At 42.4% G+C, this 26,076-nt stretch overlaps 2 protein-coding genes across 5 annotated transcripts in view; both read right to left on the reverse strand.

Moving 5' to 3' along the window:
* The window catches only part of LOC143283115 (uncharacterized), a 551,198-nt gene that overhangs the window by 218,485 nt on the left and 306,637 nt on the right, over positions 1 to 26,076 (reverse strand). The window lies entirely within an intron of this gene.
* Positions 1 to 26,076, reverse strand: part of LOC143283113 (oxygen-dependent coproporphyrinogen-III oxidase-like) — a 203,949-nt gene that overhangs the window by 69,935 nt on the left and 107,938 nt on the right. For 3 of the 4 annotated variants that reach the window (XM_076589228.1, XM_076589227.1, XM_076589230.1), the window contains 2 exons: positions 20,216 to 20,394; positions 19,487 to 19,550 (listed from right to left, as the gene is read on the reverse strand). In XM_076589228.1, the coding sequence (XP_076445343.1) occupies positions 19,487 to 19,550; positions 20,216 to 20,307 (156 nt within the window). In that variant the 5' untranslated portion in view covers positions 20,308 to 20,394. Of the gene's footprint in view, positions 1 to 19,486; positions 19,551 to 20,215; positions 20,395 to 23,367; positions 23,471 to 26,076 lie in introns of all 4 variants that reach the window. The other variant, XM_076589229.1, reaches the window with a different exon arrangement.

Below are 26,076 nucleotides of genomic sequence, written 5' to 3' on the forward strand. Positions count from 1 at the left end.
ACTTTAACCAGAAGTGGAATTGCCAGGATCCTTCTAGTTGTTGCCACACTGTATGGTTCAGCATCCTCTTTCAAACAGATTTTGACTGGGGTACAGTTCACAGGCTTGTCATCAAGTTCTCCAAACGCTGAGGTCAACAAGTTGTGCAATGTCCAAGGTTATCGGTGTCAGAATCAACTACAACATTTTTTTTGCTTGAATGAGTTATTCTTGATAATAATTGCAGTTGTAAACTGTCTTCTGCAATTCATTTTGCCACCTGGACTACGAAGTGAAGCACTGTTATGCTGAAGTGCTGGACAAGGATTGAAATTTTGGTATTCAGCAAATGAAATGATTAACGTCGGCACCAGTATCAATCTTAAAACGAGTAAATTGACTGCAAATGTTCAAATCTGCATACCTAGGAGGGGCATTGTTGTCAACAGCACCCCAAAAATATGTTTCTTCTTCTTCTACAGCATTAACCACAAGACTTCTTTGGAAATATGCATATTTTTAAAATTTTTTACAAATCTTCCCACAATCAGGACACTGTTGTCTGTTGTGAAGAGGTTGCTTGCCACAGACTCCACACATCAAATAGCGGTTAGTGTAATTTCTTTTCTCCTTGTGTTGATGGTAGCCATCAGCAGCATGACCCCAATGACCACTTCCCCATGAACTTCCTCTCCTGGCTGAGAAGCAGTGAGGAACAGATTGTGAATTTCTGTGGCCACCATGTGAACTGCCCACTACTGGACCAGACTTCACAATGTTGTTTTGCTTTGGGAATAAAGTTTTCCACTGATACAAGCTGTATTGTTGTTATCAATTATGAAGATAAACTTTTTGCAATGAAGAGAGTCCTGGCTTCATGGAAGAAGCGACAGATAACACCTTTTGGAAAAATGACAGTAATTAAGACCTTAGTTTTCTCAAAAATTGTACATCTTTTAATTAACTTATCTGATCCACCTGAACAACTTACCACATTAGAAAAAGAATTGTTTTCATTTTATGGAATGGTAAACCAAGTAAAATTAGAACGTCTGTTGTATGCCAACAATACAGCAAGGGTGGTTTAAGAGTGATAAATGTTAGAGCCTTTCTTGCTTCCATGAAGATAAGCTGGTTGAGAAGACATGCCCAAATCTAGTTGGAAGACCCTTACTATTAATATGTATCCAATGTTGACCAATATTGAATGTTTTGGTGCAGAGTATGCAAATGTTGTCATACAAAAAACAGATAACCCATTTGGGAAGGATGTAATGAAACATTACAAAAAACTGTCAATGAACTGTTGTCCAGATTCTGTACATGATTTTGTGTGTGTGTGTGTGTGTGTGTGTGTGTGTGTGTGTGTGCGAGTGCGTGTGAGTGTGTGAACATTTGTTTGCATGAATTAAGCACAAAATGGTGAGACTCAGATAATAGGGAGATCTGCCTAATGTGGAGTGTAGGTAGCAGGTGTATGTGTGAGTGTGTGTGTGTGTGTGTATGGGTGTGTGTGTAAGAGGGGTGGGGACAGGAGGGCAATGGGTGAATGGTTGAGAAGCATGAGAGAGAAATGGAACATAGGGTCAAGGGATGAGAGGTGTAATCACACTTCTCTGTGAAATGAAATGAAATGAAATTATGGTGCTTAGAGCCTCGCCGACCACTAAGGCCATCTCAAGGCTATCACCGTGTTAATAACTACTACAAGGATAAAAAAAAAAAAAACAATTAAAACGAGTCACCACTTCAAACTTTCCACTCCAAAGTTAAAAAAAAACTTCCATAGTTTAAAACCTTCAAATCTGGTTAAAAATGTTCACTTCTTTTAAGAAGTCCATCAGCGCCCACGGAGGGACATCACGAAACAAAGTCTTCAAAGAAACCGCCGTGTAATGTCTGTGTCTAACGTCATGCAGATCCCAACAGTCAAGGTGCACGTGTTTCACGGTGAGAGGCTCATCACAGGGAATACGTCAAGGGGCCTCTTCCCCATTCAACAAGAATGAGTAAAAAAAAGTGTGCCCCGCACGCAGTCTGCACAGCACAGACTCCTCCTTTCTGTTCTTCACCCCCAAAGGGAGGGTCTCTTTTAGGTCTGGACGGATCTGGAAGAGATTGTTGTCCGTCTGGGTGTTCCACTCCTCTTGCCAAAGATCCTTAACGTAAGTGTTCACCTTCCGCTTCATGTTTGTGTATGGTACAAAGGATCTGGATAATTCTTTCTTTACAGCGTTCCTGGCCAGCAGGTCAACATGTCCGGGAACCCAGGCCAACACAACCTCGTATCCTTTCTTCGTTGCGATTGTAAAAGCTTCATAAAATTCCAGCAGTTTGGGATGAGTGATATTCCTGCAGGCGATCACCTCCAGGGCTGACAAGGAGTCGGAAAAGATCATGAATCTCTTTTGTTTCGAAGAGAGAACCATTTTTACCGCCAGAACCAGTGCGGTCAGTTCCGCAGTGTACACCGAGCTGTCAGACAGGATGTGTACCGTTGAAGGCCGGTCAGGAAAGGCGGGACAGAACACAGATGCAGCGACTCCGTCCTCTGACTTGGAACCATCAGTGAAGATACTTTGAAAAGTGGGGAATTTGTGGCAGAGTTCCGAAAAGTAAGTTCTGTAGGCCAGAGAACTGGTGGAGTCTTTACGGTACGAGACCAGATCGAATCGGACCTCAGGTGTTCTAAAGGTCCACGGAGGGCTGTCAGGGAACTTAGAGAAATCTGAGATGCCACCGACATCCAGATCGGCATTTTCTAAGTGCAGCTGAATGCGGAGTCCGAGAGGAGGGATGCAGTTTGGGTTGTCTTTAAATTTCTTATCGAAAGGGTTGTTGAATACAGCGTCGTAAGCAGGGTTTGTAGGTTCAGAAAACAATTTCAAATAATAGTTTAGGGTCAGCTTCAGTCTGCGGTTGGAGAGAGGCAGTTCCCCCGCCTTTGCGTACAGGCTGTGCACAGGGGTGGTGCGGAATGCACCTAAACTGAGACGGAGCCCTTGGTGGTGTATAGGGTCCAACAGTTTCAGGTAAGACAGTCTGGCCGAGCCGTATACTACACTTCCGTAATCCAGTTTGGACCGGACCAGGGCTCTGCAGAGGTGCAAGAGAGTTCTCTTATCAGAACCCCAGTCCGTGTGTGCCACAACTCAAATGATGTTCAGGGCCTTTTGGCAAGATATTTTCAGCTGTTTAATATGGCTGAGGAAGTTCAGCTTCTGATCAAAGACGACTCCTAAAAATTTGGCTTCCTTGACCGCCGGGATGGTGGATTTTCCCAGACAGATTTCAGGGTCCGGATAGAACTGGCGAAAGTTATGAAAATGAATACATTCAGTTTTGGAGGACGAAAATGTGAAGCCATTCTTCTCTGCCCAACACTGGATTTTGTTGATGCAGAGCTGAAGCCGTTGCTGGATGCTGGCATACATGCTGCCAGTTGCATATAAGGCAAAATCGTCCACGAACAGCGAGCTGTCCGATCCCTTCTGAATGGATTGAACGATGTCATTTATTTTGATGCTGAAGAGAGCCGGCAACAGAATGCTCCTTTGCGGAACACCCAGCTCCTGCTCGTGAATGGCGGACAGGGTGGTACCGACCCTCACCTGGAATTGTCTGTCTTGCAAAAAATTGTGGATGAACTGAGGCAGGTGTCCTCGGAAGCCGAGCTTGTGCAGGTCCGAGAGGATTCCAAATTTCCAGGTGGTATCGTAAGCTTTCTCCAAGTCAAAAAATATGGCCACCACATGCTGTTTGTTTACAAAGGCATTTCTTACAGTGGTTTCCAGATGAACCAGATGGTCAACGGTAGAGCGATGCTTGCGGAAACCGCACTGTTCTTTCGCCAGAAGGCCGTCGGTCTCTAGTTTCCACATCAGTCTACCGTTGACCATCTTCTCCATCAGTTTGCAGATGCAGCTGGTCAGTGCTACTGGGCGGTAGTTGGAGGGGTTCAAGGGGTCTTTTCCCGGTTTCGGCACCGGGATTATGAGGGCTTTCCGCCAGGAGGGTGGAAAAAAGCCTGTGATCCAGATGTGGTTGTAAACTTTGAGCAGGGTGTCCAGACAGGTTTCGGGAAGATGTTTTAAGAGTTTATAATGGACCTCGTCCATTCCTGGACAGGAATCCGTGCAGGTCTGAAGGGCAGATTTAAGTTCATTCATTGTGAAAGGAAGGTTGTAATTCACTGTGTTGTCGGAAGAGAAGTTACAGGGTGTTTTTTCTGACAGGTTTTTGGTTTTGAGAAACCGAACAGCTTTGTTAGCAGATCTCGAGTTCTGTTCAATTGTGGAGGCAAGCAAATTGGCAACTGCTTTCTTCTCTGTGACAGAGCGTCTGAAAGTTTAAGATGATGAAAGGTTGGGCATACGTTTTTGCCCTTAATTTTTTTTAAAACCCTCCACACTTTCTTCTTGGGTGTGTTGGAGGTTAAGGAAGAGCAAAAATCTCTCCATGACTTTCTCTGGCTCTTTTTAAAAACATACCTGGCTTTCGCCCTCAGCTGTTGATGGGTTCGAACGCTATCAGTCTCCGGTCTCCAAAAGACGCGTTGCTGCGCTCTCTTCCGAGACTTACGGGCCTCCCGACATTCCGCGTTGAACCAGGGCGTTCTTGGCATCTGAGGCTTGGAGGTAGACGATGGGACTGTTGCTTTGGCGCAATCTAAAACGATCTGAGTCAGAGTGTCAGCAGGGTCCTTGCTTTTCAATACTGTTTCTTCCTGCAGCTCCGCTCTTATCTTCGTGATAAAAATTCCCCAGTTGGCTTTGTCATAGTTCAGGCGGTCAGGCAGAGAGTCACCTTCTCCATCTGTGGGGCGGAGGACGACAGGAAAGTGGTCACTCCCGTGCAGATCGTCATGCACTTTCCACTCGTAGTCCAGGACCAACGATGGATCACAGACCGACAGATCTAAACACGAGAGCTTTCCAGAGGACAGATGAAGGTAAGTGGGAGACTTGTAAAGACAGCACAAGTCCATATCGGAAAGAAGGTTTTCCAAGAGAAGACCTCGGGCTGATGTCATCTCACTTCCCCAGAGCGTGGAGTGTCCATTGAAGTCGCCCAACAGTAGAAACGGTCGTGGGAGCTGGTCGACCAGGTTCATGAGGTCCTGCCTCAGAACACGGACGGAAGGAGGAAGGTACAGAGAGCAGACAGTGATGGTTTTCTCAAGTGTGACTCTGACTGCCACCGCCTGTAAAGGGGTGCTTAAAGGAACTGTACTGTATAAAAGGGACTTACATATAAAAAGAACGACACCTCCCGTCAATCCCTCTTGCTTCGGTTGAGCGGGTTTAAAAATGGAGTTAAAACCAGAGAGAGATAAAACCTTGCCATCTCTCTGCAGAGTCTCCTGCAGCGCCAGCACTGAAGGTTTCAAAGCACGACAAAGCAGCTGAAGTTCCTGGAAATTGGCGTAGAACCCCTGGATGTTCCAGTGGATCACTGCCATTAAAAAGGTTAAAAAAAAATAAAGCAGCAGCCTATTCCATCACTACCCCCTGCTCCTATGCTTGCGGTGGCTCAAGGTCGGCCAAGATCGAGTACCTATTTTTGGAATTTAATTTTTCTGATTCCTACCAAGCCAGAATATCCACCACCTTGGCTCCTCCCGATCCCGCAACCCTCCCCTCCTTGAGTTTTGGAGGTACGGGGGGTTTCTGGCCACTCCTGCCAGCCCAAGGGCCAGGCAGACGAGAGGCGGGGTGAGGGGGGCCGGAGGGTGGGGGGGGGAGCGGGAGGCGGACAACATGCCTCCGCCCGAGGCTTTCCGCTCCCGCCCAGCAGCCCCTGAGGACTTCCGCACAGGATGGGAAGGGGTGGACACGGCGCCTCCACCCAAGGCCAACGGTTCTATTAAGGTAGTTACGTCGTCCGTCTGCGTCCCTTTTGGACGTCGTCTGGACCGCGACGTCCACCATCCTGGGTCTGACGACAGAGGCGTAAGACGCCTTAGGCAACACGGCCTCCACTTGTTTTCTTGCCTCAAAGAACATTTTCTTTTCCGTCTTCACCTTCTGGATTTCCTTTTCTTTTCTCCAGGCGGGGCAGTCTTCTGATGAGGACAGGTGGCCGCCTCCGCAGTTTGCACAACGGGCTGGACTGACGCACTCGCCCTGGTGTGCCGCCTTTAAACAGGTGCTACACGCCTCTTCCTCCTTGCATCGGTCCCGCACGTGTCCAAATTTCTGGCATTTGAAACATCTTAGAGGGGACGGCACATACAGGCTTACATTCACCATCAGGTATCCGACTCGAATGTCCTTGGGGACATTCGGGCAGCAGAAGGTGAGGAAAAATGTGTTGGTCAGGACTCTGTCCGACCCCCTCTTTACTGTCACCCTGTAGACGTCGGTCACTCCCTGAGGACAGCTCGCTCTTGATCTCTGCTTCAGACACTCCTCTCAACTCCGGGCATCTGATGACCCCCTTTGAACAGTTGAGACCTTTGTGAGGGGAAACCCTCACCGCCCTATCCACAAAAGTGGTCGCCTTGAGCAGAAGCTGTGTCTGCCTTTTAGACTCTGTCTCCACCAAAAACGCTCCGCTCCTCAGCCTCTTGATAGATTTCAGCGATCCCACCAGACACTGGAAGCCCTTCTGGATAGCGAAGGGGCTGAGAGCCGACAAGGGCTTGTCGTCATCAGCGTCCTCATCACAACACCAGCTTGACCCCTTCCAGGTTTCGGGAGGGATATACGACTAACAGCCTAGCTCCAACGTGTTCCCCCCCGATCATGCCCAGCTCCCGGGGACAGAGAACCGAGCACTACGGGGGTTACCTTCGTCAGCCTCTAAACTGCCAGTCTTGACCCAGCCCCACGAAGGGGTAGCCGATTGACACACACGGGCCAATGTGTGCCGCCTGTCTTAGGAGAGGTCCGAGCCAAATGGATGTGTTGAGAGCAGCGTGCTCTCTCAATCCCCAGGATCTCATTCCCCTCCATCACAGGTCGCACCGCACGGCAAACACGGCGGTCCTGAAGAAGGCCGCAGAGAAAAAAGAATGTGGAAAAGAAGGCTTAATGGGGAGCTGAGGACAGAAAAGAGGCGGTAAAAAGAAGAATAGAGAATAGCGAAAGGGACAGTGGGTCACTTTTAGTTTGGGCCTCACTCACGACCTGTTCGGCATGGGAAGCCCTATCAGGGGCATCAGTACAAAAACCACCACTTATTCAGCCCGAACAGCTACGATGGCTATGTAGGCTGTCAATTAAGACCTGGGACCAGAGCAGCAAACCCCAAGAAGCACTGATGCCCCCACCGACATAGCTCGCTCGATCACTGGCCACTAAGCCTCCCGACCACAAGGCAGTGACCCCCCCGGGAGGACTTCTCTGTGAAACATGTTATTGATGTTGATGATGATGATGTGTTCATATATATATATATATATATATATATATATATATATATAATATCTTTTGCTTAAATGTTTCAATCATTCTTTCTGCTTCTATTGATTACTTGAAAGTGTGTACCGGTACTTGTACAATGTAAATGTAAAATTAAAAAATTTTAAAAAAAGAAAAAAGTTAATGAAAAAAAAAGAAGAAAATGATGAACAGTTATATCAGATACCCCAAATCTACATCTTGTCACAGTGATTTTTAAGTGCATATCCAATTTCATTAACATATATGTTGGAATGCAACAACAACAAACAAACAAAAAAAAAGATTTGCGTACATTGTTCAAGTAGCCGGGACTTTACTTGTTCATGGTGTCATGCTTAGGTTATTGCTTGCTGTGTAAGGTCAGCTTGCAGCTGAATTTTTTCTGATGCTTCTTTGTCATGTAATTCAACAAGTCAATCTCTAATTGCATTGCCTCTGTCTGCAAAATCAGCAACTTCAGTAAGGTCATAGAGAGAGTGAATAAAATTTTCAGCATTTTCTCCAGCACCTTGAGATCACTGGTAAAGCACTGCTCTTTCATGAGTGTTGCTGACTTTTGGATTTAAGTGCCTATTAAAATTTTAATGACATCTTCAATTTGATTCAGATGATCTTTCTCAAGATTTTCATTTCTACAAACACTGAAGACTGAAGATCCCATAAATCTTTTCTGCCTCTTCATCTACTGAATAGACTAGATCACTTACTTATACATCAAAGTTTTCATCAGTGAAATTTGCAGCAGTTTGGTATCGAACAAAACTCTGTCTCCAAGTCGGCTACACTTCAGGCCGTGAAAAGTTGAAAATATCAGGAGGTTTGAATGACATCTTTCTTATCTTAATTGAATTCCGCTGGAGGAAGGTTTGTTGTTGCTGCCACCATGTAATGGTAGTCCTGTCCAAGCTAATTCAGACATAAAGAAGACAAAACACTTCACCAACTTTTAGCAGATCTCTTCAGTTGAGAAGGTAAACAATGTATATATTGAAAATGAGACTGGGCAGTAATGACCCATTCAACAATTATTGAACACGACATGTGTAGTCTGCTATGCCATAATTACACATATTTTGTGACAGTACATGATAAACAAGACAAAACAAAGAGAAGAAAAAAGGCACCAAAAAGAAAAATAAATGGAGATAGCATGAAAAAAAAAAACTAAACAAAAAATAATCCAGCACAAAAATAACAAGAAATATCCATCCATCCGTTCAATTTCTTTTTTTTCTTTTTTAACAGACGTCCATTGGTTGATTCAATTCATGTTAATATACATGTACCCAATGCATACATATACACATACCAACACACATGTTTACACACTTAGGCATCAACGTAATTATATATGAATAGTCATACAAATGAAATCTGGTAATCAGAACTGCAATCATATTTTTAGACAGTATCATGCGCATGTACAAACCCACATGCACATGCGTGCACCCTCACTGGTATCCACCCTCATACAATGATGCTCATATCAACATAATATAACTCTCAAAATCACAATAGTAACTTTATATATCATTTCCCAGTGAAGAATTCCCTGTGTAGCACAATCTTGGGAAGGCAGTGGTCCCCCATCCTGGAGATATGTGCAGGCTCAGCCTCAGTATGGCCTCAATGTTGGTGACCTCCACATGTTTGAGGTCGGGCGGGTCCATGTGCTCTGCGCCGCAACTGCTAGGCGGATGCCTGACGGCAGCATGGCCAGGCGTGCTTGTCAGGCCTTGAGTGCATGCTTATATATTTGTGTACCTATCCTCTGAGAATGATCTGAGAATTGTGTGGGTGTATGTATGAATGTGTGTCTTCATGTTTTACATTTGTTTGCTTGTTTGTCACCATTGTTGTCTTATTTGTTTATCTATTTATTTTTTATTATTATTATTATTATTATTTTATTATCATTACTACTACCTTTTTATGTCATAGTTGTTATTTATTTATTTATGTAAGATTATCTATTATTTAGTTGTTGTTGTTTTTTTGTTTTTTCTCAAGGCCTGACTAAGCGCGTTGGGTTACGCTGCTGGTCAGGCATCTGCTTGGCAGATGTGGTGTAGCGTATATGGATTTGTCTGAACGCAGTGACGCCTCCCTGAGCTACTGAAACTGAAACTGAGGACTTCAGTGTTGATGAAAAAGTCACTCCACCTCATGTTGAGGAAAGTATGGAGAAAGCAGGTGACAATGATAAATGACCCATGACTGAGCCGTAGAGAAGGGTGGTCAGAACAATTTGCAGATCTTTGTGCCTTTATTCAGATCCTTGTTGTTCCAGACTTGTTTTTATAGTCTGCCAAGTGTTGTTTGCCTTTGTAAGTCTGCTGTCAATTTTTCAAATGTCAGTTTCGGCATATGATGATATAGTGCATCCTAGGAAGCTGAACTGGTCAACTGTCTCCAGCTGTCTCACAAATGATGATGTGAGGAGAATGGTAATCATCTGAGGTGCAGGCTGATGAAAAACTTTTGTCTTTTCAGGCTAACTTCCAGTCCCTCTGCAAGGATGTTATGCACTATAGGGCTGTATGTGTGTGTGCAATGAGGGCAGCAACATCAGCAAAGAGAAGCTCATTGAGAAGTTGCTCCAGTGTCTTGGTTTGTGCATAGCAAGTACCTCAGGTTGAACACACTGCCATCAGCATGGTACCGCAGATACCATCCTCATCATTAACGTCTTCTGTGGCCCTATGGAGCATCATACAGAAAAAAGTTACTCCATTTTCTCTGGGGAAAGCTCTGAGAAGTTTTTCTATCTGAGTTGGCCATGCTGATTTTCATGTAGCTGGATGACCATTCTGAGGAACTATGGAAGACATCTTATTCCTTCATGATTTGCCATAGACCTTTCCAGCTCACAGTGTTGTACGTTTTGGTGAGGTCGACAAACATCACACACAGTCCACTGTTCTGTTCTCTGCATTTCTCTTGGAACTGCCTGAGAACAAACACCATGTCGGTGGTGCTTCAGTTGGCTCTGAAGCCACACTGGCTCTCTGGGAGGTGTTCTTCTGCAATGGCAGGCATCTGTATGTTCCACAAGAGAATTCTTAGATCAAGGACTGGATCCATCTACCACTCAAGATCCATGCCATTCATTCAAATCCAAGTTGGCACATATGGTGCATTTGGATATTAACAGTTTCCAATCGTTTCTAAAATCTTTTGGAGTCTTATCTCCAGAACCAGGAGATAAAAGAATTTGACAAAATAAAGAGTGGTAAGTGGTAACTCTCTCCATTTACAAGGCACACAACTTAAGTCAATGCAGCTCTTTGTTGTTTAATCCCTTATTCTCGTAGCCTCACTGTTCTTACATTTCAAGTCCAAAAATTCATTGAGACAACTATGTGTTCTGCGTTGTCTGTATGTTCTGTGTAGCATTCAGGATTAAAAGGCTATGCCAGTCTTGAATAAAAGCTAATTTGTGTTTGCACATTTCTTCTGTCATTGCTGCTGTGTGCACATGTCAAATCATCGGTACAAGCCAAGAGCTTCCTTTCTGAGGAAGTGTCTAGGTTTGTTCCAATATACCTATATTAACCTGTCTGCAAGCTTAATCGGTAGCATAAGCAACACTGATTTGAAGTTGTGTACCTTGTAAATGGAGAGAGTTACCACTTTTATCTCTTCATTGTTGTTATGTTCAATATCATGTTTAAATTCCAAACAAACTTTGCAATCATTACTGTTTCTTATTCCCATCTATTTAAAAACAGTTACATTAGTGCAAAGAAGCCTGTTGACTATATACATGCAGCTGTAGCCGTTTTAAATCTTTCTTATGATTTTATTAATTATAGTGATTTTAAAAAAATTCTCTAAGACAACTTTCAACATGAACAACTTTCAACATAAACTGTGAAGTTTCTTATCTGGTAACAAAATATCATGATATAAACATACTCCTTTAGAAACCATGTGTATTAGTTTCAAAGCCCAGTAGAAAAGTCTGACACCTGTTACATGGGAACACCTGTGCACAACAATGTAAGTCTGCCCTGCTGTAAGAGGACAGCTGAGGAACATGACCTGTGGCATGAAAGCTGAATAACAACTGCAGAGACAGAATCATGAATCTTCAACCACAACTTTTGTGCAGAAAGATCTTTTGTATTTCATACTAACAGCGTTCAAACATTTTTTGTTGTTGCAGAAGTGGAGTGATGGCCTCAAGGTAATGTGTCCGCCTTGGAAGCCAGAGAATCTGAGCTCGCTGGTTTGAATCACGGCTCAGCCGCCGATATTTTCTCCCTCTCCACTAGACTTTGAGTGGTGGTCTGGATGCTACTAATTCGGATGAGACGATAAACTGAGGTCCCGTGTGCAGCATGCACTTAGCGCACAAAAAAGAACCCACGGCAACAAAAGGGTTGTTCCTGGCAATATTCTGTAGAAAAATCCACTTTGATAGGAAAAACAAATAAAAAACAGCACGCAGGAAAAAATACAAAAAAATGGGTGGCGCTGTAGTATAGCGACGCGCTCTCCCTGCGGAGAGCAGCCCAAATTTCACACAGAGAAATCTGTTGTGATAAAAAGAAATACAAATACAAATACAAAATTACATGGCTTTTCCAAGAATGTTGATTTTCCATGACAAAATATTTCTGTGATGATCTCTTACATACTTGCATAAGTTGGAGTACTTTTCCCTTTAACAATCAAAAGCCAATACCATTCTTCATTTTCCTTGCACATCAGTATCTTTCTCCTTCCAGTTTTTGACTCACTTCTGTAAACAAAGTGAGTCCATGAACACCTTACTTCCGGGAGGTTATCGGCCGTGCTTTCGTCTGCTCCGCATAGGCGGATAGTAGTTTGCACAGGACAGGAATGTCAGACCCCTGCCGGAGTCTGCACTAGTTGGGTCATGGTTAAGTATGTGTAATTAAAACCAAATTTGGCTTAAACATAGTAGGGGAAAAACTCTCCACAGTCATATCAATAATAGGTTGCAAGTCTCCTGAATTTAATCGTATTTCCAGATCATTAACGATTTATTTTGTCGAGGCTTGTTACGGAATCTGAAAACACCATATTACCACTTCCCAGTTTCTGGAACGCAGGCTATATTTGATAAGATGAAGGCATGACCACCTTTTTCTTGTTCACAATTAAAAGAAAAGAAATATAAATTCTAGACAGAACACTTAAGTGACACCAACTACACCATCAACGTGTTTACTGCATATGCATATTCTAGTGTGGACACTGAATTGACAAGAATGAACATGAAAGAAAAATTGAATTGACCCTTTCACTTTGTTTCCATCAACCTTGTCTAGGCTGGTCTGTCAGATCTTTTTTTCTTGTTTGCAAAATTCTGGACATAACACATACAGCGACACTGACTACATCATCAGGATGTTTACTGCTTGTGAATATCTTTATGTGGATACTGATTTAACTAGAAAGTAGATATAAAAGAAATCATTATAATTATTACTATTGTGAGCATTTACACCTAATCTTGAAAATTAGCCCTAGGCATTTACAAACAGAACCCCCCCCCCCCCCCCTTCCCCAATAAATATCAAAAAGAAAAAAATTGAACAGAAGATACAAAACACAAATTATTCATCCCTCCCTCCCACACACACACACCCAAACACACACACAAGCACTCATGTACGCACATATACAATCATAAATAGTAAACAATAAAAAATACAACCTACAAATTCTAAAACTCTAAAACTCACTCACTCACTGATAGTCATTTTAGTTCATAATGGAATGGGAAAAGCTATTGAGAATTATTCTGGAGGGAAAAGGGTGGGTCTTCACACTGGGTTTGAAAGACTGCAGCGAAATTAAGTGGCTGAGGAATTCAATTCCAAAGAATGGGGGCTTGGTATGAAAAACTACGTTGGTCATACATTTTGGTTCAAATAGGGGGGATCCTAAGCAGGTGGGTGTCAGAAGAAGAGCGGAGTTGGCGTGAGGGTATGTAAGGATGAATGAGATTGGAAAGATACTTTGGACTAGTAGTCTAAATGGACGTGAAACAAAGAGAGACGACTTTTAAATAATTCTTTCTTGTACTGAAAGCCAGTGTAAAGCATGCAGGAGAGTAGAGACGTGATCAAATTTAAAGAAACAACAAAATGAGCAGCACAGTTCTGGACTTTCTGAAGACTGCTTAGCAATGTGGTAGCTGGGTGAACCGACAAGAACAGAATTACAATAATCCAGGCAGGACAGCACAACGACACAGAGGAGAGATCTGGTTCCATCTTCAGTCAGGAGATGACTAATGGATGCGATTCTGCAAATTTCAAAGTAACACAATTTGCAAACATTTGCAACATGCTGCTGGTAGGAAAGAGACTTGTCGAGTATGACACCAAGATTACATACAGAAGAGGAATGAGGAATGTCAGTGCCATTAAGGGAGAATGAGGAAGGAAGTGACTGAGTGGGGTGATAATCATAATTTCAGTTTTATTCTCATATAATTTTTAGCTTGTTTTTAGTCATCCATGTCTTCAGAACTGCAGGCCTGAGAAGAGTCAATGAGAGAGGGAAGAAGAGACAGGGGTCCCAATGGATACAGCTAGTTGTCATCGGAAAAGGTGTGGTGGGACAACGAATGATGATTGATAATGGTGGAAATTGGATGTGTATACAGAACAGAATGGGCCCAAGCACAGAGCCCTGTAGCACATCAAACTGTATGTCAGATGGGAAGAGTGAAAGACCGCAAACCAGTCAGACAGATAACAGCGGAACCATGAGAGAGCAAATCCAAAAGTGTAATTCAGATGGATAAGGAGAATCCGATGATCAACAGTATCAAAAGCGGCTGAAAGATCAAGGAGGGAGAGAACTGGTATTTCATTGTTGTCAAGAGAATTTAATAAATTGTTCGCAACTTTGAGAAGGGCTGTCTCAGAGCTATGACCAGTGCGGTAAGCAGAATGAAAGGGATAAATCAAGTCACTGGTGCTGAGGCGGTCAAGAAGTTGAGCAAGGGCAACTTTCTCAGTGACTTTTGAGAAAAAGGGAAGATTAGAAATGGGTCTATAATTCTTTATCGAGTCCAAATCAAGACTGGGCTTTCTGAGCAGTGACCGTAAAATAGCAGACTTAAACACAATGGGAAAGGCGCCAGACAGAAGAGAGTTGTTAATAACAGCAGTAATGTGTGGCAGAAGTGTATAATGGCAGTGATTGAGGAAGGAAGCGGGAATAGGGTCAAGTTCGCATGGAATGGACCATGTTGTAGTTTCTGCCGGCTGCGTGTAGCCTGTCAATCTCCACAGATGTGGAGAAAGTGGATACATGTTGCAGTGCGCTTGAGGCGATGACAACATCTCCTATACTGCAGACTTTAAAGAATTTCTTAAATGCCTGAGATATACCAAAATAACATGATTTAAATGGCATTATCACTTCAAATACCATAACTGATTTATCATGCTAAGAAAGAACATGATTCAATATAATTTTTTAACATCATTTGTAGACACAGGTAAGAGCTGTGTGAAAGACTGTTTCCTCTCACCCGAACATGCTTGGTTCAAAGCTGCTTTATGGCTTTTTTCCCCCAAAACCTAAGCTTTATAATATGATAATATAATAAATAAAGGACACATCTTAACTTTTTTTTTTTTTTTTGGTCTTAAAATCCATACTCTCTCTTGTTTTCCCCCCTTTCTATTATAGCTGCAGGTATACGTGGCTAATTGCCTTGATCAGAATTGTGTGATTTCATTTTCACTTAATGCATAAAATATGAAAGGAACTGAGGGCAATGGAAAACAATAATATGATAAACAAGACAGATAGATGCAAACACACACTCACTTTCACACACACACAGGCACGTACACCTACCATGGGAGAGAGACAGGGTGAGAGGTAGGGCAGCAGTAAAGGAATGGGATAAATCATGAACACACTGTTTGCCAAGAAAGGACTGACAGCAGGGTGGTGGCAACTATAACACAGTAGAGGGCTGGTGATTGGGGGAGAAGTGAAGAGGAAATAGTATACAGGGATGATGGTGAGTGAGGCAGTTTTGTCTGTGAAACAGTTCAGCTAGCACCGGCCTCAATCTATCACTCAAGAGCTACAGAGCAGACAGATTTGTACATATCATGGTAGAGCACTGGCCAAAGGTCACTGCAACAGGATGCTTATGTGTGAACAGATTGCAATGTGGCAAACTTCTGCTCTTATGGAACATGTCTGTCACAATATGTATGTTTGAGTTTGAGAGACATGACAGACAGAAAACAAATAGGGGTAATGGGTGACAAGTGTGACTGTGTTTGAGAGACAGAAACAGACTGACAGTGTGCAGTGTGTGTGTGTGTGTGCATGTGCGTGTGCGCGTGTGCGTGCGTGTGTGTGTGTGTGTGCATGTGTGTGTGTGTGTGTTATACTTATAGTAGCAGCAGCATCATTAATAGTGGTATTACTACTACTATTACTCCTCCTCATCATCATCATCTTCAATTTAATGTCTTTATGTTTGCCAAACCCCAACAAGTGGAAAGAAAAACAAGAGGCAAAGCCTTCCTGATTCACTGGTGATTCTGCTGCACAACAAAACCAAAAATGCCAATGGGTGAGGGAGGGGTGGGGATTGGGAAGTTATCAGTACATACATATAACAATACAATTCATTTTTGGGGTTTTTTTTATGCACCATCAGAAATTACTGTTTGTCAAATTGTTAGCTGTGTGCTGGAAATGGAGCAAATCTTAAGCAATCCATACTGATTGGCATTTCTTTGTTTTACAACCATTATATATAGATCTATAAAAGTTTCAAACTTTCACTATCTTTATCATGACTTTAATGCTTCAAAATTGTAAAAATATCACCAAACACATTTTCAAGCCTAATACACATGATAATCATTCTGAACAAATCTCACACTCCAAACAGTTCAGACTGAAAGTCCATCACCACCTGTCTGTCCAATCAATGATGACATTCCCCCCAAAGCTTCTCATTGTTGGAATCTGTGAAAATGAATGCTCATATATTTGAAAACTCCAACTCTTTCTCTCCAAGTAATGATGGAATTTTACCTCTGTTTGTATACTTGAAAAAGATTAATATGTCTGCACGTCATGCGACTTGTGACTGACTGACATATTCTGGGCTGAATATCAAGAATTTTTTACCTCTGTACACTTGAAAAAGTTTTATATCTCCACATGTAGGGCAACTTGATGCGACTGACATATTCCGGGCTGTATGTCATGAAGAAGTGTTGATTCAGATGGTCATGTGTGGACATTATGCAGTAAGTGTGCACAAATCTTCATCTGAAGAAAACTTAGCAGCCTCCTTTCAATAATATGTTATTGCGAATTACAGATTAAATGCTTGTGCCCATTATGGACATTCATTTAAGGAAATCTGTGCTACACTGTTTTAGTGCTTACCAACAAAATAACTACTATAGTGAATGTAGATAATGTAAGACCTTCACATGGAGCATTTTTAAACCTAATGTTCCATTAATAATATGAAATTCCAATAGCACATTCAGACCAATATCCCATTACTTGGCAGAATTTTCTACCACTGCTGATGCATGCATCAATGTAACTTCCATACTAAGCTAAAGTAAAAATGATAAACTAAATGCAAATGCTATTAATCAGTGCGTCATATAAAAGTGCTGCTTTGTCAAAAAGAATTACAAATATAATAGTAAATAAAATTAACCACTTTATTTTCATTTCTTATGAATTTTGTGAACATGTATAAACAGAACAGTATACTGACTTTGGAAGCATTTTTGGTTTCTTATTAATTTTTGTGCCCTTCCCAGAAGTGCTTTCTTATTACATTTATAATCAGTGTGGAAAGAATTTATTTTTTCCTATCTTAAACCCAAATTTGTTGTCAACAAAGTATTTCTAGAGAAATATAATCAGTTTGAAGTTAATCACTGAAACACACACACAATCGTTTAGGCCTTTCTGCCCATGACAACTGGGGTAAGGAATGGAAGGGACTTCCGTATCAACATCCATTACAAAGAACAGCGTCAAGACCAGCCACAGTGGCGAAGTGGTTAGCGTCGCAGACTGACGGCTGGGAGGACGCAGGTTCGAATCCCAGCAGAGATGGGTTTTTCGGCCCGTGGCCGGCTCCTGCCCAGAGTTGAGTGTGCTGTGGGCTTGAATGGGGAGACTGGGACCACACAGTTGAGTGTCATCCACTTCAAGGATGCGTCTTTGGGTGTGTTGCTCTAATTACCTGACCAACACTGCAAGTGTCTCTACCTCTCAGGCCTGGTTAACGCCGGGATATCATTATGACAGGAAACGTAGAGTACAGCCTTGTCACGCAGTCCCAAACCAAAATGGACCTCCATAGCAACATCATCATCGTCATCCTCTTCCTCCATCATCATCAATATAAACAAAACAGTCTCGAAGTCTGTTGCCTTTCATGCCCTGCTCTCATGGTGACCTCAGTTTCGATACCCCTCCAATTCTGTGCTTGAGGTGAGTCCTGTCAATGTCTTCAGTATCAGCAGATTCATGGGGGGCTGTTGTTTGAGGGACATGGTGGCGGTCTCCACTCTGGGAGGGACACACACAGTCTGGCTCCGCGACTAAGCCATTATTGTCGTTGGTAGGGGGCTTAGTAGGTGGTGTCCCAAGTACGTTAAATCAGAACAGGCACCACTGAACACCACCGAAGTGACTCAGCAGCAGTGCAGGGTCTCCTCTGGTGTGTGGCCTCCTGGCGACCTGACATCAATGGTTCCCTGCAGACTGCCGATGCTGGAACTGTGATGGACAAACCCGGGTGTGGCCGTGTATGGGGAATCTAAATGAGCGGTGTGGGAGTAATGCCACTGAAACGGTGCAGATGATGGGGCAGCAAAAAAGAAAAAAGAAAAAAAAGAACAGCATCAATATATGAAAAGCAAACAAAGGGAAGAAAAGAGAGAAAGGAGACACAGAAAGAGAGAGAGGAGACAGACACAGAAAGAGACAGGGACAGAGAGAAGAAGAAAAAGACAAAAAGATAGATGGGCAAACTGGCATGTAACCATGCGTCATTAACTAAAGATAGACTTGTTTCTATGGGAGGTTTTGGACAAGAACACAGAAAGCAGAATGCATGTCTTCACATCGGCAAACAACATTGACAATTTAAATGCATTGGGGCTCACATAATACTTCTTTGCTATATACTGTTCTCTAAGATTTTTGTATTCTGGGCAGGTCAAAATAAAATGGAGTTCAGTTTCTTGTACATCTTTACAGAATAAGCAACACATGTTTTCACGATTTTTTTAATATCTCGATCTATGTGGTTTCAATGGGGATACACCATGTCTGACTCTTGTGAGAATTTTTCGTAAAACAGGGTTCTTGATTATGTTTAGATATTGCAGGGGATTATGCAATTGTGTGAATGCAGAATATAAGGTACATCTATCATATGATGTTACATTACTTTCCAAATCTTGCAGATGGCAATCAAATAATCTCTGTTTGAAAGCACACAAGAAACTGTTTACATTTTCCACACCCAGGTTTTCCCACACACAGCCAAACCCATATCTATGTCATGTAAAACAAATTTGTGATACCCAATTGTATTTATCCCTACATTAATTAATTAATTATTAATTGTTTTCTGTGTGAACCAGACCTTCAAAAATATTACTGAAATTCCATGACTTTTCCAGTTTTCCAGGAACTGCATGCCTGCATACAAAGAACACAATTCAGGCATACAATCACGGGGCAACTGGAAATGCATGCAGATAAGTCTTTTGACTCTATGTCAGAAGAGAAACATAAATATCATCTTTACAATTGAAAATAAAGTAAGGGCACTGAGAATTTACAAAGATAATAAGCAAGATGTGGCTGTGCTTGAATAAGCAGCATGTTGATTGTAATCTATCGTTTAATAAATATCATCTTTACAATTGAAAATAAAGTAAGGGCACTGAGAATTTACAAAGATAATAAGCAAGATGTGGCTGTGCTGTGATAAGCAGCATGTTGATTGTAATCTATCGTTTGTATTTTAGCCTATCATTGAAGACTAAGTTTTCTACTGCACATTCATATCAGTTGATTGAACTTACTTTGAAGATAGAAAAGCTGAAAACTCCTCCTCCAAGGCCCAGTAATGAAGTTACTCTTCTCATTCTGAAAGAAAAGATATGTTTATCATATTGTACCTCATGAAATGTCTATACGCTCTCTACTAAGCTTAATCAATAACATGAGAAATAAGATTAAAAATTATCAATTACAAAGTTTTGAATATGAAAATGAATGTTATTATTTTTAAAAGGGTAATATTTTCAGAACTTATAATACTTTGGCTTCTCAACAATGAAGTTACATTTAGTGACAAAAGTAATCATTCATGCGCACCCATACATATGCACGTATGCACACACACACACACACATACACACACACTCTTTCAGGTCATCTCCAACAACAGTCATTATAATCGCACACACACACACAGATACACACACACACATATATATATATATATATAATATATATATATATGTATATACACACACACACACACACACATATACATATCCACTGGGATTATATTTTGCTGAGTCATGTTTCAGTGGTGTTACATGCTTTTGTGGCAAACACCAAAGCTATTTCATGAAAAAGAACAACTATACATTACATGATAACAATGGGAACACGCACATGTATTCACACATAATCACAACCTTATCCTATGATTATTCTAGAACTGTATGTTATCACTAAGCCTATGTGTATAGCATTCCAATGTTTATTATCCAATCATTAATGCCTATCATTCAACAACTCACTTGTGTGGCTTGACCTGGGGTCTAATTCTTGCAGTCACCACTGCTGACATGCTGTGAAAAACTTGTAGCCAATGGTTAGCACTAGAAACCATGATCCAAATTCAATTTCAGCTGTCTGCACACGGTGATCTTTCAGTCAGGCAGACTGCTTTTAAACTGACAACAGGTTTGTGCTTACCCTGAAACAAAGTATACAGCATATAAATCAGTTGTGTTCTGATGACTCCCACTGAAAAACTATTTAACCCTTTCACCAATAGCACATTTTTCTACAGTGTATCCTAAGAACATTGTTTTAAGGAGAAAATCACATTTGCTATCTCAGTTAAGTCATACCTCCCAAACTATTAAAAGTAATAGCAAAAAAATTTTTTTAAGTATATACCACCATGTTACATTCCTGAAACACACATCTGAAAAAAAAAAAAGAAAGAAAGAAAAAAAAAGAAGTAAATAATAATAATCAGCCAAGATTGAGTCCACCTCCTCATGCAGAGACCCGTTTCATACTGTCAACTCTAGACTATGACTGGAAAACAATGGATACTATTCTCCCTTCCTCTCACGACCTTTCTCATCTTCCTAACCTGTTCTCTGACTTTTTTACCAGAAAATCAAAGCCATCAGGGACAACTTTCCTCACTCTCACAACCCCACACAGTATAATGATACCTGGTTTTCTAATTTCTTGCCTGAATCTGCAGAGTTCATTCAAAATATAATCATGATATCATCCAAAACCACCTGCAATTTTGACCACATTCACTTCCCTACTACTTGGCAATCTTGACTTTCTCCTTTCATCTATCACCAACATTATAAATGATTCATTGTTGTCTGGAAATGTCCCTCCTGAATTCAAAACTGCCATTGTTACCTCTTCTAAAGAAAAGTTCTCTCGATCCCAGTGTTTTCAAAAACTATCAGCCTATCTCAAATCTTCCTTTCTTGTAAAAAATCCTTGCGAAAGTGGTCCTCCACCAGCTCTCTTCTCATATCAACTCCAACTGTCTTCTCTCCCCATATCAGTCTGCCAACCGAGTAGGACACAGCACAGAAACAGCTATCCTTCATGCCATGAATGACATTTTAACCTTTCTTGATGCAGACAATAAATCAGTATTACTTCTTTTGGACCTTTCAGCTGCTTTTGACATAAGACTGATCAAGAAATTTTACTGAGCAGGCTCGAAAACATCTTAGGAATTTGTTGGGAAGCACTCAACTGGTTTTTGTCTTACCTCTCAGTAAGAAATCAGTTTGTGCTGGTTTAAAGATCATCACTCTGAAAATTCAACTCTCCCATTTGCTGTTCCACAAGGTTCTGTGCTACTGCTAGGCCCTATTTTGTTTATCATTACACTTCCCCTCTGTCTGCATTAATCCACAGTCACTTGGCTGCACATGAACTGTTTGCTGATAACTCACAGATAATACAATCTGCTGCTCCTACTGACTTTCCTTTGCTCCCATCATCTTTACAGGCTTCTTTTTCTGATCTTGAAAACCAGATGTCAAAAAGCAAACTTGAATTTTGATAAAACTGAAGCCATCTATTTCTTTATAAAGTCTCAACCCACTTCCCTTTCAGTTCCTTATCCTACTTCACTCCCACTGACTAACTGTGAAATCCAATTTTCTGACTGATACTGTGACCTTGGCATCTTCTTGACAGCGATCTTTCCCTGAAACAGCATGTTGCAAAAACTTGCCAGCAAGACTACCTGAAGCTCAAATGTATCTCTTCAGTTCGTTCACATCTTACAGCTTCTTACATCCTTTCTCGCCTATTGCAACTCTGTTTTCCTTGGCTGTCCTCAATCTGTCATTCACCTTCATTCATAACTCTGCTGCTAGGCTCACTGAAAAAACATTTCCTCTTTTTTATAAATTGCACTGGCTTCCAACTGAACAAAGAATAAAATACAAATGCTCCTGGCTCTGCTTCAAAGTTACCAAAAATCTTTATCAAAAGTTTATATAATGCAATTTACAAGCACACATACATCCATGGAGAGAGGGGTCACAGTCTGTCTCACCCCTTTCACTCAATCACACACCCACACACACTCCACCATCATCCCACACACCTTTAGGAAGGTCAAGGGAGTGAATTGTTCTTGATGACATATCTGCCGAGTGAAGCAAAATATGTGTGGTATCTGGACATACAGTGCTAACACCAATGTGCAGTATGACATGCATTGTACGTAACACAGCAATCAAAGGATGAATAACAAAGTAATGAAAGAAAATAAATACAAAATACTGGATACGTCATCATCTCCAAAAAGAAAATACAAGTTAATAATTCACACTCCATGAATGTGCAGAACATCAAATGGAGTGAAGGGTAGCATGTGCTTGCATCTCTCGCTCCCAAACACACCATGGAATGAGACTAAATTTGTAATTTGGGCCATAATATTACTACATTAATTATGTCTTTTAAATTCTGAGCGTAAGAACTCAAATATAACAAATACTTCAACAGTATTCACACACAAAAGAATATTAAGTCACCAAATATCACAGTTCTGACTGACAATAATGAAGAAGCATATGAATGAATGTCACAAAGGTTCAAGCTGTGTTAGAAGAACCAACTTTCTTTGACTCGAAGAATTATTTGTAATTTTTGCCCCAAAATCATCAACTTCACAAAAATAAATAAATGAATACTGCTTAAATTAGTTGAACTATATAAAAAATCTATAGATCTATGTTTGATTGAAGGAAATGAATGGAAAATATAATTATCGTATGTTCAATGCCGACAGGAAGAGATAACTTACAATCATGAGAGGACAAACAAGATTTGGAAAAAAAAAAGAAAAAAAAAGTGTAAAATGGTGAATATTCGCAAATGTATTGAACACTATAACCAAGTGCAGTTATGTTGTTTTCCTCCATTATCATGTGGTTCCTTGCACAATCACACACACACACAAACACATGCACACACACACACACCCACACACACACACTGTTATACATACAACAATATATGCACACACCGAACACAATATTTTGGCTTGGTTGAAGCTTTCATCTGGGGATTTCATAGTAAATAAAAAACCCAAATCAAGGCTTCAAGTTAAAATAGTTTTTTTCTACACCCACTTCCAACTGAACTTAACGATGCCACCAACCTGTCCGTGTACTTGGTTGAATGTAATACTCATCATGTGGGGAGTAAACCTGACAAGGAAATATGATCTGGAGATGGATGGGATCCACCAGATTTGACTTGCCCTGTACACACCAAATCATGAAGGAAAATAATACTGAGACCATACCAGATCAGTTGCAGCCAAAGTTAACAATGACCACACCATCCACTGACCTCCACCAGGGCGACGTGAAAAATGTGTTCCTGGGGGAAAACTACAGAATATCTATGGGGAAAAAACCATCACATTCGCCATCCGGAATATAAGAACACTCAGACAGGTTGGGAAGCTAAAATATCAACCAATGAAATGGACAGATGCACATGGCATATCCTCGGCCTCTTGCTGTTCAACAATTTTGTCACCTCTGAGTACAATCCCATCTTGAATGGAGATTTCATCTCTGTAATTAGAATATGCAGTGATGTTGGGAGGGCATTCATATCTGAATAAAGGCCATCCCCTGACAATGGTGTCCTTGAGATGAGAAAGAGTGCTGTATTCCGTTGTTCTTTGTTTGATTTCCGCAAGACCCTGTGGCATGAAAGGCAACAGTGCCGGTGAATTGTTATTTTCTGGTGCTTGAAACTGATGCTCGAGACAGTGCATCTGCCACTGTTTGCCTGGTCTGTATTCAAGAGTGAAGTAATATGTTTGCGCTCTCATCAGCATGGATTGCAGTTGCAATGGAGCTTTTGACAGTTGTTTCTTGCAGTTTGAGTCAAGAGGTTTCTGGTCTGTGATCACTTGTAGATGATGACCATGTCTGTGATCACTTGTACATGACGACCGTATGTGTAATGGTGAAATTTCTGTAGTCCATAGACAGCAGCAAGCATTTCTTTCTCTATTTGTGCATAGTTTCTCTCTGTAGGAGACAGTATTCTGCTTGCAATAGCAATTGGTCTGTTGATCTGCAAGAGCACAGGTCCCAGTCCATAGTCACTGGCATCACTGATGGGTGAGAGGTTTTCACTTGGTTTGTAGAAAGCTAACATGGGACTGTTCATGGTCTTTTCATTCATGATTCAGGAATCGTTTGAGTTCTTCAACATGGTTTAGTGCTGGGTATTCCAAGATGGCTGTGACTTTTCAGGGTCTGTTTGTAGGCCATCTTTTGTGATTTTGTGTCCCATGAAGATGATGTTGTCAGACTGAAGTTCCTGTGCATTCTTCATTTCTTGGCTGATCTTCTTGTTCATAGCATTGTAATTCTCTGATCTTCAATGGCATAGAACCCTGGCGCCCCTGGGAGGTGTGGGCTAAATATGAGGCCACCTCCCTGTTTGTCTCTGCCCTGTGGCTGACAAAATGGGGCGCATACTGGCCGAAGAGGGAGTGCTGCTGTGCTGGGATGGACCGCAGGGCAGCCCTCTCCTCTACTGGAATGTTAGAGAGGCGGAGAACGGCATCACGCTGTGCTAGCACATTATTGAAGTAAAGGCTGGTAGCTGTGTCTGCAGCTGCCGTGAGACCAGATGCTACCCTATTGCCAAAAGTGTTTAACCTCTGGTCAGTGAAGAGGCCCGGCAGGACAGAGGAAGGAGACCCCATGTCCTGATTAACCGGACGCTGTTCCCACAGCTCATTGGCCCTGTGGAGGAATGCGTCGAAGAAGGTATAAGCCATGGAAACCTCGAGGAGGCAGCGGCGGGCCAATCTGTCCCACTCTGCTAACGTTTTAAAAGATAGAGTAGCTGAAGTGGGGAAGGCAGGGTGGTCCTCCCTTGGAGGAATTTTTAAGGAACTTGCCCGGGGAAAAAGCGCCCGGGGCAGAGAGGGACTCCCTGCCTGGAGGAGAGATGGAAGCAGTACCCCCGACAGTGCAGGCTGGCTTATTAAGCCATTCCTGGCACTCTGAGTCGCCTTGTGGTTCTGGAGTTAGAGTCACATGGCCTAAGGAGGGTCAAGGGTAACAATGTAGCCTGAGGGACTGATTTGGCATGCGTGACCCTATTGGGGAGGGTCAGTTTGAGCTCAGCAAAGTCCGAGTTTGGTTCAGGCTGGTCCCTAGGGAGGCGTGGACTCAATCTGTCCCCCTGGGATGGGGGCGAAGAGTGCTCATCCGCTTGTTTGTCCTCATCCGAAGACAGGGGCTCCCACTCTTGTTCGCAGTCCATCCCCTGCTGGGTGCCATCCCAAGTGGATGTACCCGCTGGGGCGTCCTGTGAGCTGTGGTCAGCCCAGTGGGATGAGCTGGGATGATCCCGAGCAGGGACCATGGCCGCAGCTGTTATGTCCTTGATGCCTGAAGCAGGTGGGGAGCGTGTGGACCGTAGGTCCAACCATGCTTGGGATGGTGGGTGCCGCACCTTCTCAGAGAGGGCATCCCTGGATGCAAGAGTGCTGTGAGGGGACAAACACCCACTCATCTCCCTTTAGGACCGAGGGCTGGGTAGGTGGGAACTGCAGGATCCCCCGGGCCGAGCAGGGCCCCTCGGCAGCCGTCGGTCCTGACAAGGAGGCTGTTGTGACCATGAAGGTCACCTGTGGGTTGACAGAGGCCCGATTTGTGGACTGAGTGGCAATATTGGTCGAGGAGCTCGACCTGACCGACAAGGTCGATCCCACTTGTCAGGGCTGTGTGCGTCACCCTATGAGATGTGCTGGGTTGGGTCCGGTGGGGAGCGGACAAGGGGTTGGCCCCTGGTCCTCCCGGCAACCCAGCGTGCACCATAGGTGCGCCCC

Source organism: Babylonia areolata, chromosome 6 (assembly GCF_041734735.1).
Source record: "Babylonia areolata isolate BAREFJ2019XMU chromosome 6, ASM4173473v1, whole genome shotgun sequence".
NCBI classification, from domain to species: domain Eukaryota; kingdom Metazoa; phylum Mollusca; class Gastropoda; order Neogastropoda; family Buccinidae; genus Babylonia; species Babylonia areolata.